The sequence below is a fragment of the Equus asinus genome, chromosome 26, assembly GCF_041296235.1.
Source record: "Equus asinus isolate D_3611 breed Donkey chromosome 26, EquAss-T2T_v2, whole genome shotgun sequence".
Taxonomy (NCBI): Eukaryota; Metazoa; Chordata; class Mammalia; order Perissodactyla; family Equidae; genus Equus; species Equus asinus.
Window position 1 is genome coordinate 38,672,656 of NC_091815.1, and position 15,632 is coordinate 38,688,287.

General features: G+C 40.7%; 1 protein-coding gene across 1 annotated transcript; it reads right to left on the reverse strand.

Moving 5' to 3' along the window:
- Positions 1-960: 960 nt before the first annotated feature.
- Positions 961-14,705, reverse strand: LOC106840908 (NACHT, LRR and PYD domains-containing protein 2-like). The gene is made up of 7 exons (XM_014856614.3): positions 13,107-14,705; positions 11,654-11,824; positions 9,510-9,680; positions 7,603-7,770; positions 7,119-7,289; positions 4,945-5,112; positions 961-1,504 (listed from the first exon to the last, which is right to left on the reverse strand). Exons 1-7 carry the CDS (start codon positions 14,549-14,551, stop codon positions 1,201-1,203), a joined length of 2,598 nt encoding a protein of 865 aa, XP_014712100.2. The 5' UTR covers positions 14,552-14,705; the 3' UTR covers positions 961-1,200.
- Between the last annotated feature and the right edge of the window lie 927 nt (positions 14,706-15,632).

Consider the following 15,632-nt stretch of genomic DNA (forward strand, 5'->3'; position numbering starts at 1 on the left):
AAAAATAGGAAACAAGAGACAAGACTATCTCAACAACGGCCAGAATGAAAGGATGATTGGCTACAAAGAAACAGCAATTAGATTGGGAGCAGATAACCCAACAGCAATGAAGGCCAAGACATTATTTAAGCTTTCAACCTAAACTGCTAACCATAGGCCATTGTTTTTGTAACTGGGACCTTGATAACATCTGCATCTCAATATTCTCATTCTAAAAGTAGTCACATCACCTACCTGTCCAGTTTGGTGGAAAAATTGAGAATATATAGATCACTCACTTTTGTCAGTGCCTAGGAATTAGTGCTAAACAGTGATTTTGAATTAATTTTTAAAAGAAAGTTCAAGTGATTTTGCCACCTTTTCTATGAATTACCAGCAATAAGTTGTGAATAACTCAGGAAAAGGCTGTGTTTTCCATGGCAATGGATTACACACACACAGAATCATTGCAAGTTTAAAGAGAATAGTGATGTGGTCATATTTATGCCTCATCAATAACAGGATATATTAGAACGAGGATTGGCAAGCTATGGTCCATGGGCCAAATCTGGTCCATTGCTTGCTTTTGTAAATAAAGTTTTATTGGAACACAATCATGGCCCTTCATTTATGTATTGTCTATGGCTGTTTTCATACTACAATGGCAAAGTTGAGTGGTTGTGACAGAGACCACATAGCCTACAAAACCTAGAATATTAGCTATCTGGCCCTTTACAGAAAGGAAATTATCAACTCGTGTTAGAATATCATAAAATGGATTAAGGAAGCTACAAACCATAATGATCAAGTTGACTCATCAGGCAACTACTATGTCAGGCCAAGAAATACCTGAGCTATGGCAGAAAGAAAGAAGAAATCAACATAACCATCTATGAACTTTAACATTCTTTCCTAGGCTAAGTATGTCAAGCATATAGTTTACTTTGAGTTGGCTCTTGGGCGTATTAATAAGCGCAGCTTCAAACAAAGTGCTTTACCTTTTATTATCCTTATATCCTTGTGAAAGATAAAACATAACAAAGTGGCTGTGTGACTTGTACAGAATTTACTAGAAACCAAAGAGTGAAAGCCAGTGCTAAATTCTACATTTTGACCCAGGAATTAACACTTGGCCCTCTGTTCTTCATAAATGAGACATCTTAGAGAAATCAGATCGCCCCCTTTGTGAGATGTAATTACTAGAGAATCATGTCAGGGCGCTCAGGAGAAGAAGTCAGAACATGAGGATCTGGTTGTTCTGGCATTATTACATTCAATCATCAATTTTGGATTGCTGTCCTTCACATCTTTCAACAGCTTCTGTACTTCCACACTAGATTCATCAACCTTCAACCTGAGTGTCTTTAAGGAGCCATCACTCTGTTTCAAAGCCTCAAAGAGCATCATTATTCCATTCTTCCCCAAGACATTCTGGCCCAGGTCCAGTGTTTCCAGCCTCTGATTGCTGATGAGAGCAGATGCAAGGCCCTGACAACAGGAAGGAGTGATGGAACAGCCCCAGAGCCTGTTGAGAAAGAGGACAGAATCCCACTCATTCACTGAGCCACTTCTTATTTAGACCCTATTGTTTTGCCAGGCACGTTCTTACTTGCTGAGGACCTAGTAGTGAAGAAACGGGAGAAAAAGTTATTTTCTTCATAGAGCTTATTTTAGTGACATGAGACATCAGGACATATTCTATTAAAGACAGTGGATAATAGTATTATAATAAAATGAACAGGATTATGGTAAATTGGCCATAAAATGATTAGGTAGGTTTATGGTGGTCAGTGAATTCCTCATTGGAAAGGTGATAAAAAATAAAGGAAGTTACAAAGTGCGACATTATGGTAATTGGGGAAGGAAGCCAGTGTAGCTGAAATACTGAGCTAAGGGGAGGTAGAAAGAGTGGCTCATAACTAATAAGAGGACCCCATAGGATCTTGTAGGCTATTGTGAAAACCTTCAGATTTTATCTGCAGTGATAAGAGGAGCTTTTGAAACAAGGGTGTCATGGTCTGGCTTGCAACCTGAAAGGTACCTCAGGGTGATGGTCTGAGAACAAACTTCAGGAAATCAAGAACCAAAACCAGTAGTCCAGTTCAGAGACTATCCAACAATCCATGTGAGAGTTGGTGAGTGTTAGCAATGGAGAGTGTTAGCAGTAGAGGGCGCTAGGTAGTCATCTTCTAGGTATCTGGAAGGAGGTGCCTCAAAAGGGTTTGAGTGTAAGGTGTGAGATGGTAGAAGTAAAAGATCAGAAGCCTTGCGGTCAGTGAATAGAAGGATTGGACTGTTTTCTTTTCGACTCTACAGCAAGTTGAGCTAATGACACTCAGTAATGCATGATATGTTATCATCACCTCCATTCCTCACCTGCTTTTCCAAGAGCTCCTTCTAAAAGATGCCTTTGTCCATGGAGGACGGAGGGAGGCACCAATGAGAGTAGATCCAGCTCATGCCAGCTTATGTATAGTCTACTGAGCTGACTCAAGTCAGTGACCCCTCAACCATGTGCCCTTGAGCACACAGCATCTGCCCATCTTCATGATTTGTCTCTAACCATCCTTCTGCTGCCCCTGGCACTATGATAAGCACTGGAGGTACAGAAAATAGATTCAATTTCTCTCTAAAAATTTACAATGGGTCAATGGATTAACAAATTGTGCTATGCCCACACAAAGGGATATTATTTAGCCATATGAGGAATGAAGTACTTACATGTGCTTCAATGTGGATCAACGTTGAAAATATTATAGTAACTGAAAGAAGCTCAACAAAAAATATTGTATGACTCCATTTATATGAAATATACAGAACAGGTAAATCCATAGAGACAGAAATCAGATTTGTGGTTTCCAGGGGTTGAGAGGATAAAGAGTGACAGTCCATAGGTCTAGAGTTTCCATTTGGATGATGAAAAAGTTCTAGAAGTAGATAGTGGTGGTGGTTGAACAACATTGTACATATATTAAATGCCATAGAATTGTATACTTGAAAACGGTTCATTTTAATTAAAAATAGGAATACCACATGAGCCAGCTTTCCCACTACTGAGTATCTATCCAAAGAACATGAAATCAATAATTCAAGAAGAGTTATGCACCTCTATGTTCATTGCAGCATTATTCACAATAGCCAAGTCACAGAAGCAACCCAAGTGCCCATCAATGGAAGAATGGATAAAGAAGATGTGGTATATATATACACGCATACATATACATACATACAATGGAATACTTCTCAGCCATAAAAAAGATAAAATCATGCCATTTGTGACAACTTGGATGGACATTGAGGGTGTTATGCTAAGCAAAATAAGTCAGACAAAGAAAAACACCATATTATTTCACTCATGGGGAAGATAAAAGAAACACATAGACATGGAGAACAGATTAGTGGTTAACAGAAAATAAAGGGATGGGGGAGGGCAAAAGGGGTAAAGGGGCACGTATGCATGGTGATGGATAACTAGACTATTGGTGGTAAACATTATGCAGTCTGTAGAGAAACTGAAATATGATAGTGTACATGTGAAAGTTGCACAGTGTTATAAGCCAATATGACCTCAATAAAATAATTTTTTAAATGACATTTTATGCTATGTGAATTTCACCTCAAACTTTTAAAAAGTTACAGTTCCAGTGACTGGGCAGGACAATACTACAATTTATTGAGAGTAGAGAATATTGCAATAGGATAGTTAAAGAAACTGTGACCTATCAAAACTAGTTTGTTCTTCCACATAATAACCAAGGCAAGAAGCAAAATACTAGATAACCTGCAAACTACAGGGTCTAAGTGCTCTCATCAGGGAAAAAACAGTAAGAACAGAGACCTTGCCGTGGAGAAGAATTGTGTGTGTTCTAAGAACTGAGAAAGAAGCCAGTTGAGGGATGTACACCAAGGTAGGAAGAAAAGTGTGAGATGAGGTTAGAGAGACAGGAAGGGGGTCAGTCATAGCAAACACTCTAGACTTGTTAACAAATATGGATTTATATGCTTATTACATAAAAGTTTTTATAAACGAGGTTTACAAGATCACAAAGTAACTCAGTAAATGCATTAACTGTGCTGTTAAGAGGATGAGTCCTATAGAGGAATTGTCTGTTCCATGAGGTAAAAACAGAATACCAGAAGTCACAGCTAATAAATATCAGATGATACACCAACCATAGTCTAATGTCAATGCCCCTATTCAATGCCTTTGCTATGGTGCTGGATCCTTGTTCAGCGATCTAGAAAGATGAATCCCAATCTGTAGATACCATGGATTTGCTTTCCAGCATGTTCTCCAACTTCTAATTCAGGGGAGCTCAAACTTGACTGAATATTGGAATCATGTGGAATATCTTTAGAAATTCTGATGCCTGGATCCACTTCCCCTAGATTTAATCAGTCCAGGGGAAACCCAACCATCAAGAATTTTAAGTGTCCCAGATACAGACAAGATATAAGACAAAACTATCGTATATATGTTCCAGTGTTCTTTCTGGTCTCTGCAAGGCTAAGGAAGTATTTACCTGACCCAGATTCTCTTTCCATTAGGTTTGTAGTTGCAAAGTAGGTGGCATCAATGAGATGCATTTGACTGAGACTTGGAAGAGGGAAGTGATGCAGAGCTCACCATCCTGGTGGAGCCATTGCATTTCCTGGGGGTAGTATCCATCTACAGTTTGCTGGGTATTGAGCTGGGGCAGGCCCCCTGTATCCCCTTCAATCACTGGATCCCAGAAGAAGCAGTGTATTCCTGAAATCCACTTCACTGGAGGCCATATCCACCTATATCCTGCTCCTCCAGGCCCTCTGAACGACTCCGTAAGCACCCAGTTACCTGTATTCAATTGCTAAAGGGGCTTTCTCCTAAACTTGGACCAGGAGTGACACCATTGCAGCCTACCTTCCAAAATATCTCAGAGATTACATATTTCCAAAACATTTTAAAAATGAATAAAAAGTACCTACCCCAGGTATTTTAGGTTACAATTTGGCTTCTTCAAAGCCTCACAAAGAAACCATAATCCAGTGGCTATGGGATTGAGACCCAGGTCCAGGTTTGTTAGGCTGGAGTCTCCTTGGAGAAGCTTTGAGATAAGTTTGCAGCCACGTCTGGTGATGTTGCAATGCCACAACCTATGAGGATGATCATGAGAAGAGAAGTCTATTATTCCTCTGTGACTTATGCCCTGTGAAGTGGTTGCTACTTCCAACACCATCTTCTACTTCAAGCCATATACTTTCAGGCAAGCTTGTACATAAAAAAACATACAAATGGAATGATAATTACATCATTTCCACCCTGCCTATGTGGTAGAGAATTAAACTGGCCTTTGTCTGCCACCTTTTATCATGGAGAAACAGATATACATCTCAAAAGATACAGATTTTCCTAGAACAGCAGCATACCATATAGATCAAGAACTCAGACTCTAGGTTCAGATAGACCCAAGACTGAATAAGCCCTGCTTATTTTCTGCATGGTTAGATCGCTGGGATTTCACTCTCCCTGTATTTTTATGTTTTATTTCAAGTCTTGGATTTAATCGTCCCAGCAGAATTGTGGTACACCAAAAGTCCAATATTTCTGATATCTTAGTGGCTATGTTTCTAATTTAAATGCTATAGATTTTCCTACAAGCTTAGGCTTCTACTAGTCCTCCTGGTTTGGAGGCCAGACCACAGAAGGATGGCCACGTGGTACAGATAGGCAGGTGGATCTGCAATCAACGCTAACAGCCCTGTGCCCTAAGCACAACATAACAGCAACAGAGGCTGCAGAACCTGAAGCAACATGACAAAGAAGACAGATAACTGGACCAAAAGATGTCATGCTTTGTCTTACGTGAAACCCCAAAATCATATGGAAACCTGGAGGGTTTGGGGACGGGGCCTAAAACAAAGTCTAACATTAAGTTTACAGTCTACAAAATGAAGGCTTGGTCCAACATTGACCTTATATAGAAAGTAATGATAGTTGACAACTCAGTTGATAGAGGGGGCTTCATACCTACTACACAGTAATGACCATGCATGCTAAGTGGTTAAGCTTTGGCTTTCTAATTAGTAAAACTGAAATAAAGGTAACTATCACATATAGTTGTAAGGATTAAAAAAATGATTCTTGTAAATTTAGTAGAGTCTATGATACACAGTAAGTGGTTAACAAGCATTGGGCATTTTTCTTTTTTGTTCTTTAGATGCCTAAATCAATTCTAACTTTAAAATAGGGCTGTCGACATAGCAATATCATTTAGGAAATTTTACATTCTTCTAATGAATGCTGTGTGGGTAGAGCTATGATCTTTTCCTTTTCTCTATCTGCCACTATAAACTAAATACCTGTTTCTCCTTTTCAGCCTTAAACAATTGTGGCCTGTCTGGATTAGGTATATCCTAGGTTAAGGCAGATTTTCTAGAACCAGCTAGAAGCCACAGGACAAACTGACAGATGGTAGTTTTAAAGGAGAGCAAGAACCCCAGAGAAATAAAAACCAGATAAAACTTCTGAACAGAAATCGGTCTCCAACTCTACACAATTTCTTGAATGTTACCCTAACTATGATTCCAACATGGACAGGTAGTTCATGCTGAGCTTGTTCCCATGTAACAAGGGTCAACAAACTACAGCCCATGGGTCAAATCCAGCACACTACCTGTTTATAAATAAAGTTTTATTGGAACACAGCCACACTCCTTCCTTTACATGTTCACACTGGCAATGGCAGAGTTGAATAATTGCGAGAGACACCATACGGCCCACAAAGTGGAAAATCGTGACCATCTGGCCCTTTGCAGAATAAAGAGAAATGTATTGAACCCTACCGTATAACTTGATCCATTCCCAAGTGCAGGAAGAAGTATGTCATGTAAACTTTAAGAACACACACAAAATATCAGAGCTGAGAACCAATCGCCTATCCCAAATTCTCAGAACAGGAAGAGGATGAAAGTAAAACCTGTTCTGAAAGACATGCAAATATTTACATCTGTTTCTACCTGTTCTTTCCCCAGCTCATACTAGGGTCTTGCCAGTTTCATTCAAGTAGAATTATTAAGTGCTGTCATTTCTGTCCTACTTGAATCCAGGTATGTGTGTCCATGTACACACACACACACACACACAGCCAGCAGGGACTTACACCAGGGTCTGTAGTTGACATTCAGGGTAACTCAAGCCCTCACATAGAAGTTTCACCCCACCATCCCCAAGGTTGTTGTTGGCCAAGCACAGGTATGTCAGCCTCTGGTTGACAATCAAAGTAGAAGACAGCTCCTTACAACAGGCTTCAGTAAGATGACAGTTTTCCAACCTGCAAAAGCACAACACAAGTGGTAAGACAGTGAGAATACTTCCAAAATCCAACCTTCTGGGCTGACAGCCCTTCTTGTTAATTCTCTTTCTCTGTCTTGCACCAGTGACCAAAGCCTGAAGGACCAGGAATGAGAGAAGAGCAAGCAAAATGCATAAATCATCTGCCTGGGACCATAAGTGGGAACCAGGTGTTGACATCAGTAGGAGGTCCCACATGAGTTGCCCCATAAGTCCAGAATTAACATCATTCTTCTCTATGTGGCCCCAGGCTTAAAATGGAGATGGTCCATGGGAGCAGATGAGGGACTTACGACAACTTCTGCAGGAAACACTTTGGGTGTCTCAGAGTCGTACACAGCAATTTGACACCCTCATCTAGGAGCTCACTGGCTGTGAGGTCCAGGCATCTCAGGGACTGGTTGATTCCGAGGGCCAAGGAGAAATCCCACTTCTGAGCTGCATCACAACAAGATCCCAACCTGAGGGATAAATGGGGGCAAGTCATTCTTCTGGGGTGACACAGAGACTGTATCAGATTTTGCTTCCCTGAAAATTACATACTTCTTTTCCATCTCATTCTACTCCAATATGTGTTCAACACTGGCCTGAACTATTGGAGAGAGTTGATCTCCTTTGCTTCTTCAAATATCCCCATGGCCATTTGATCAACACCCAGCCTCATCTTTAAGAGGAAAAAATCTGTACTAGAATCTGTATGAAGTTGCACCAACATGCCTGCTATTTCTCAAAGTCCGCTTTTTATCTGATCACTTTCTCCCACCTGAGTCTGTCCTAATCCCACTTAGAATTAAATATGTGCTTCCATAGGGGGAAAAAAATGCCTGATACTCAAAATTCAACTTCATAAATTATTAGGGAATATGCAAATTAAAACAAGGGGACAATTTGACACTTGGCAGCCAGGTCCAAAATTTGTTGAGTTTAAGTGTTGCAAGGATAGTGACAACTGGGGGCTCCTGTTGATGGGAATATGAATGTGGTGCTGTTTTGGAGAACATTGAGGCAAGTAGTCCCTTACATTTGTCTCTGAAACCCAGCTGCTCTTATAAACACAGGTCAGAGTGGACAACCCTAGGACAAGCTTGTTTGACTCATGGCTCTGTTTCTCAATATCTTCAAAGTCTTTGCAAGTTTCTTAACCTTTGTAATATTCTTTTCTCCTCCAATCTGTACTTTGAGGAGAAACAATCCCTTTATGTCAAGCAAATGAAGGAGATAATCAATCCATATACTGTGCGTATTAGAAAGTACTTATAAGTAAAATTGGAGTTCTTAAAATTAGTATCTTTCTTACCTTGGAGCTTAACCTATAACAAGAACCTTATAAGTTTACTTAAGTAATTGGAATACAGGTGAAACATGAAGGATCTCAAATCAAGTGGCCATAAATAGGCGATTCTGTATCAGCCATTTGTCATTTTGGAGCCTCAGTGTATCCAACTCAGAAACAGCATTAGTCAGAACTTTAGAGCAACAGACATTTTTCTAATTAAATGAAAAATAGCACCATCAGAATTCATCAATAATGGTAAGAGCTACCATTAGTGTCTGGTGCCTGTGCAATGCAGTTCACATCCCATGTTCCATTCATTCAATTCTCAAAATCCAATTTTATGGATGAAGAAACAGCTCAAGATCATATAGGTCATAAATATCAGAGTGAGGATTTGATCTCATTCCCAAATCCAAAAACCTGTACCACTAGCAAGTACCTCAGATTGCTACTCAACTAAGTAGAGAAGGAAACAAAAATGGTACCCTAAAGATGGTGATGATAATCAGAGCACTCGTCGGGATCACTCACAGCGGAATCTCTTAAACCAATGAGCTACCAGGAACCAGGACACTTGATGCTTCTACAGTGTTAGTGAGTGGCCAGGTAAGGTTGATGGCTGCACTGAATCACAACAGGTAGGCAACATGCAGTCAGAAATACCAAGTCCCTAAGCTAAAGGATGACTCAAAATTCTGGGTGTTTCTTTGCACTCAGTATTTGGTATTCAATGCATTAAGACAAGCTGGCTGGGGGAAGAATAGAGGTTGAAACCCCATCCAGGTTCTATTTGAGAATATGTTCCCCTCTTTAGCATGGCATCCATTCAGAGTGGCTACCATTTTCTTTCTAGTTCACCCAGCAGCACAGCATAGCTCACAGCATCCTCTCGATGCTGAGAGCAGCAATGACTGTGACATCTACCTCAGATACTGTAGGTTACATCTTGAGTGTTTCAGCATCTCACACAACAGCAGCAGCAGCATCTTATCAGTGTGGACATCACCTTCCAGGATCAGGTGTGTCAGAGTCTTCTTACCAATGAAAGCCAGACACAAGTCTCGATAAGCATCAGAAGGGGAGATGTTTTTAATCCTAGAAAAATGAGAAGGGATTCCATTTTGAGAGTGCTATAGATGGTAGATGCTGTGAACAGATAGTGAGATCAGATGCCACAGGCCAGGATGGAGAGGAGGAGATGGTCTGGTCAAGCTTACCAAGTCAATGGAGTCATAGCTGTAAGGAAAAAAAGGAGTGACTACCAGTGGAAATAGTATATGGTGATGGGAGGGGCGATGGAATTGGATAGTGAAGGGCTTGTCTTTGCTCATGCTGCTCTTCAGATTGAATGTCCCTATCTTTATATTTGTGTTATATCCTTTATTTCCTTCAACACTCAGCTCCCATATTTCTCCCCTCCCCCTCAGTACCTGCTGACTTTTTGTACTAAGAGAAATCACTTCATACTACACCCCCATGTAGCCATCTGCATTTTCACAAAGCAGTTTGTTTGGGCTACAATAAGTTATGATACATAAGTTAACAAATAAATTAGACTCCTTGAAGGTATGGACCATTGAGTTGTTCTTTGTTTTCTATTTCCCCATCTAACATGATTGTGGGATTTTAAATGGGATTAAAAGAAATCTTAAGTAGAATATAACATGGATTTTCTGTAATCAAACTCTAGGCCTCAAGAAACAATTCAGCACAAAAAAAAATAAGATTTTCCCAGCACCTGACTGCACCACCTTCTTCAGAAGAAGAATCAACCAACCTCGTGTTATGCAATAATGAACCAGCTCGTAAGTTTTCCTGCAGGCATGGTAGGAAATAACTGTGGAAAGGACTTTGTAAGGGCTTCTTTTAACCCACCTTAATTTGAGATACAATCAACACCTGAATTACTGCCTCTCCTACTACCCTCTTTCAGACCCTCACTTTCACTAGTATTTTTTTTGTTACAGCTTTTTAACCTGTTTTTATCTAGTACCTCCAAACCAGGCAATCCATCCCCCCATTGCGAAATCCTCTTCTCCCTAAACTCACAATTGGTCTTACAAGACTTGAGCCTTCATTTTTAGATAGTAAATGTTCTTGTGGCTCAAAAGAAGCTTCAAAATTAAATTTCAGCAGAGAGAGATCCAGGATAAGGGGAGTGCCAGCTGTTCAGAATCTCTGCTTAAGTTGTTCTTAAGTCTTGGAATAAATTAGAAGTGTGTTCTCATTTCTCTTTTCTCATGCAACACCTCACAGAACTAGAGCAATGTAAAGTTTTCAAAGTCATGCAGAAGAAATTTCCACCTTTCCTGGCAACAGCCTATTGTTAGATTGTGTTGCTTTGTACAGACAAGTTCCGTGGCATTCTGAGATAAGTGAGCTACTTGTCACCTGACATAAGCAGGTACAGTCAATTGATGTTTGGCACAGCTATTTGTTCCCAGTAAATAACACTACATTTTCAGTGGCTTGATTAAGCCTTCTAAGGCATCTACAACCATTTATAGTTAAGCCTTAATTAAGCCTTCTAAGCATACCGGTCTGGGGGAAAGTTTCAGCAATGTATCTGTATGTAATTTTGAACAGAACTGAAAGTTTATCCCTTGAATATGTATTGGTTTAAAAGGATGTCCTAATAGTCACCTGCCCAGGTGGCTCACATCATGATTATCATCTGCCACAATCTACCTTACCCAGACTCACTTCTTGATCCCCTTCCACACACTAGTTAAAAGTTCACCATTCCTCACCAACACTGTTATTCAAGTATTTTAAACTTTGCTCTCTGGAATATTTCCCCAATTCTCATTCATGTCTCCTTCTGACATGCATGTGCCTGTATTTCCTACAAGCTGAGTTTTAAATACATCTCATAGCAGCTATATAACTGGCCAAATTTCATGACAATGCCTCAATATAACAAACGATTCCACCATTAAGCATACTTAAGGATAGGAATCATTTCATTTCTGAGCACCTGGCTTGTTGGAGCCAGAGGAGGCATTCAACTACTGCTCCCACCTTAAAAACATCTGGGGATCACCATTGGAGGATTAGCTTCTACTTACACCACTTTCTGGAGGTGACAGGTGACACGGGTTATCTGCTCACAAAGAATCCTCACTGAGGAATGACTCAGGAAGCTCTGACTCACATCCAGAAAGCTCAGGTTCTTGTTTGAACTGAACACAGAGCAGAGATCTGTCCAGAGAGGGAGAGAGCGATGGTCGCACTGTGACCTACGAGGAAGTGATAGAGAACATATTCAGAGCACATATGGGAAAGTAACAGGAGTCCTTAGGCTGTACTGCAGAGGAAACCACCAACAAAATGAAAAGGGAATCAACGCAATGGGAGGAAATATTTGCAAACCATGTATCTGATCAGGGGTTAATATCCAAAATATATAGAGAACTCATATTACTCAATAGAAAAAAATCTGATTAGCAAATGGGCAGAGGAACTGATTAAACATTTTTCCAAAGATGACATACAAATGGCCAACAGGTACATGAAAACGTGTTCAGCATCACCAATCAGGGAAATGCAAATCAAAACCAGAATGAGATACCACTTCATATCTGTGAGAATGGCTATTATCAAAAAGACAAGAGATAAATGTTGGAGAGGATGTAGAGAAAAGGGAACCCTTGTGTACTGTTGGTGGGAATGTAAATTGGTGCAGCCACTATGGAAAACGGTATGGAGGTTTCTCAAAAAGTTTACAGTAGAACTACCTTATGATCCAGCAATTCCACTTCTGGGTATCTATCCAAAGAAAAAGAACTCACTAAATTGAAAAGTTATCTGCACCCCCATGTTCATTGAAGCATTATTTACAATAGCCAAAACATGGAAACAAGCTAAGTGTCCACCAATGGATGAATGGATAAAGAAGGTGTGAGATATATATATATATACACAAAAAAACACACAATGGAATATTATTCAGCCTTAAGGAAGGAAATCCTGTCATTTGGGGCAACATGGATGGATTTTGAGGCTGTTATGCTAAGTGAGAAAACTCAGAGAAAGACAAATACCATATGTCTTCTCTCATATGTGGAATCTAAAAAAACACAGGAGAACTCATAGAAACAGAATAGATTGGTGGTTGCCAGAGGCAGAGGGTGGGCAAAAGGGTGAAGGTGTTCAAAAGGTGCAAACTTCTAGTTATAAGATAAATAAATCCCAGGGATGTAAGATACAACATGGTGACTATAGTCAAAAGAAATTGGTAGGGAGGGAAAATATGTAAAATGTTAAGAGTGTCTAGGGATATTCTAAACCCATTCCCCATATGAACACTACAACATTAAAACAAAATAAGGCTCCAAGCCCCCATTCCTAATCTGAACATCATGTTCCCATTCTAAATGGTGAGCTGGTGGGAAGAAATTCCAGCAAGAAGCAAGTTATGACCCTAAACCACAGGGCACAGGAAACTGTCCTCTTCCTAATGGAGCATGAGATGAGGCTCAAGATGGCAGAGCTGGGAGAGTAAGAAATAAGAGTTCTTACCTCTCAACCTGAGCATCCAATTCTGATTCAGTATCATTCTCCAGGAATATCCCCTTTTCTACCTGCAGTGAAATTTTCTGTAAGTTTTCACAATGTTTAAGGCAGAAAGAAGACTGCATCATTTCAAATGTATTTGTCAAGTGAATAGAGATTTCTTTGACATAGCTCATTGCATTCTTCACAAGCTGCTCCTCCTGAGATTCATAAAGACAGTACAAAACCTCCTTCATGTCTGTCACTGAGGACAAGCGTTTATTTTTATTGGACTTTACCCTGAATTCCAGTAATTCTTGTTTGACCTTCCTCGACACTTGACAGCCAAAAGTTGTCTCGAGCTCCCCGGCTCTCTTTTCGTTCAAGAGGCCAAATAAGAAATACCCCACATGGGTCAGGCTGGGGTTCTTGAGTCTTTCTTCCTCGGAGAGCAGCTTCTGCACACCCCCAATGTCCCACCTGCAGCTATCCCCATCTTCCTCCTCCTCTCTCTCCAGAACATAGAACAAGGCAGCAAGAAACTGCTGGATGCTGAGGTGGATGAAGGAGTAGCAGCCCTCGCAGTCTTTGCCCTTCTGGAGGATATTCTTGTCCAGGAAAGGATGGAAGTCAGACTCCTTTACCCCAAGTCTCTCGAGGTCTTCTCCATCAAACATAGATGTCTGTGTCCATATGCCCTCAGCAGCCAGGAGACACAGAGCTGTCACTGGACCTTGGAGGAATGGACTGGGGCAGCTGCCAGGAGGTGATGTGAACTGGCTGCAGAGGAAATGCAGGAACAGTGATGTGATGGTTTGGCAAGTTGGGGCGGGGTCTTCTCCCTTCTCCATCTGCAGTTTCATACAGGTGCAGACGATCCAGCACACAGCAGGAGCTGAGCCCAGGTGGAATAAAGCTGCATTGCTCTTCATCAAGTCAAAAGCTCTCAGTGCTTGGGCCTCCTCTTCAAAGTGTTTCAGGAAATACGCTTTCCTATCCAGCTCTAAGAACCCCTCTATTTCTATGAAGAACGGCTGTTCAACCAAGAGCCCAAGCTCTCTCAGAGCCCCAGGTCGAGTGGTGATCAGCAAAGTGGCCTTGGGTAACATTTTTCTCTTCAGCAAACTCCCCAGGAGGACAGGCACTGGCTTCTGCTTCTGCCAGTCACAACACATGTCATGGATGAGTGCCCCCGAGGGGACTCTCAGCTCATCGAAACCATCGATGATGAACAGGATTTTCTGAGCTTGGGTGAGGATCTCTGGAACGGCATCCTGCAAATCTGGCCAGTTCTTAGATAGCAGGTCTGCAAAAGAGCACTCCCCCTTGTGGTTGAGTTCCTTGCAGCTGAGATAGAAGGTGGAATTGAATATCTTTGCGTGGTTGTCCTGTGTCCAATCCACCATCCACTTTTTGGCCAGTGTTGTTTTCCCAACACCTGCAGGACCATGCAGCACGACTGTAAGTGGCATTAGCTGTGTGGATATTTGGGGATTCAAGAATGTTATGAACTTTTGGCTTCTCTGAGTGATACTGTAGTGAAAGTCATCACCACCTCCTGGCTAAAATGTGTTCTCCCAGATAGAAAATTTCTCCATCGTGCTTCTCTCTCTCTCTCGTCTTCACCTGTAGTAATACGTAAGGGAGAAAGTTGGGGTGCCAATTATACTCAACTGGAAAATACACTTTGTAAAGGACCAGAAATAAGGAATACCAAGAAGAGGCAAATCATCTTACACTCTACCAGACACCAAATATATGACTGTAATACAGTATTCATCTACCTGACTTTTCCTACTTCCAAGTCCCCGTCTGCCTTTCCTGACTTTGGGTTATCTATTCTTTGCACTTGTGTGCACTTTGTAAAATACCTATGGGTGAAAGTTTGACCATAGGATTATTTGTACTTCCTAGATGAAACATTATTGTAGATAAAGCAAACTTTAAATATTCAAGTCTTTTATGTATATTCTACTATAATAAAAATAAAAGTTTTAACTATTTTAAAGCATACAATTCAGTGGTATTGAAAACCTTCAGTGTCATGCAACCATCACCACTATCTAGGTCCGAGACTTTCATCATCCCAGATGGACCCCCCAAACCGATTAAGCTCTCACTCCCCATTTCCCCCTTCCCCAGCCTCTGGCAACCACTAATCTGCATTGTGTCTCTGGATAAATTCTGGATTTGGGACATTTCACATAAACAAAATCAAACTCTGTGGCTTTTTGTGTCTTGCTTCCTTCATTTAGCATAATGTTTGAGCTTCATAGAGAGTCTACCATTAAGTCTATATTGCCTTCTTGGTTCACCCAGTTTGACTGAGCAGACTGTGATGTGAGAGAAGCCGAAGGAGTAGACACGCTATTAGAGGTGATTGAATCTGTCAAGTCCATGTGCTATGGAAAAGATTATATACAAATACACCAAATACCTAAGAATAAGTCTATAATTGTGGGTCAGGTCTCTCCCCTGAGAATTACAAGTTTGTAAACGGCATTGAAGTGATCGTCAATAAATGGAGAAATAACATTCATAGAGTTGGACGAC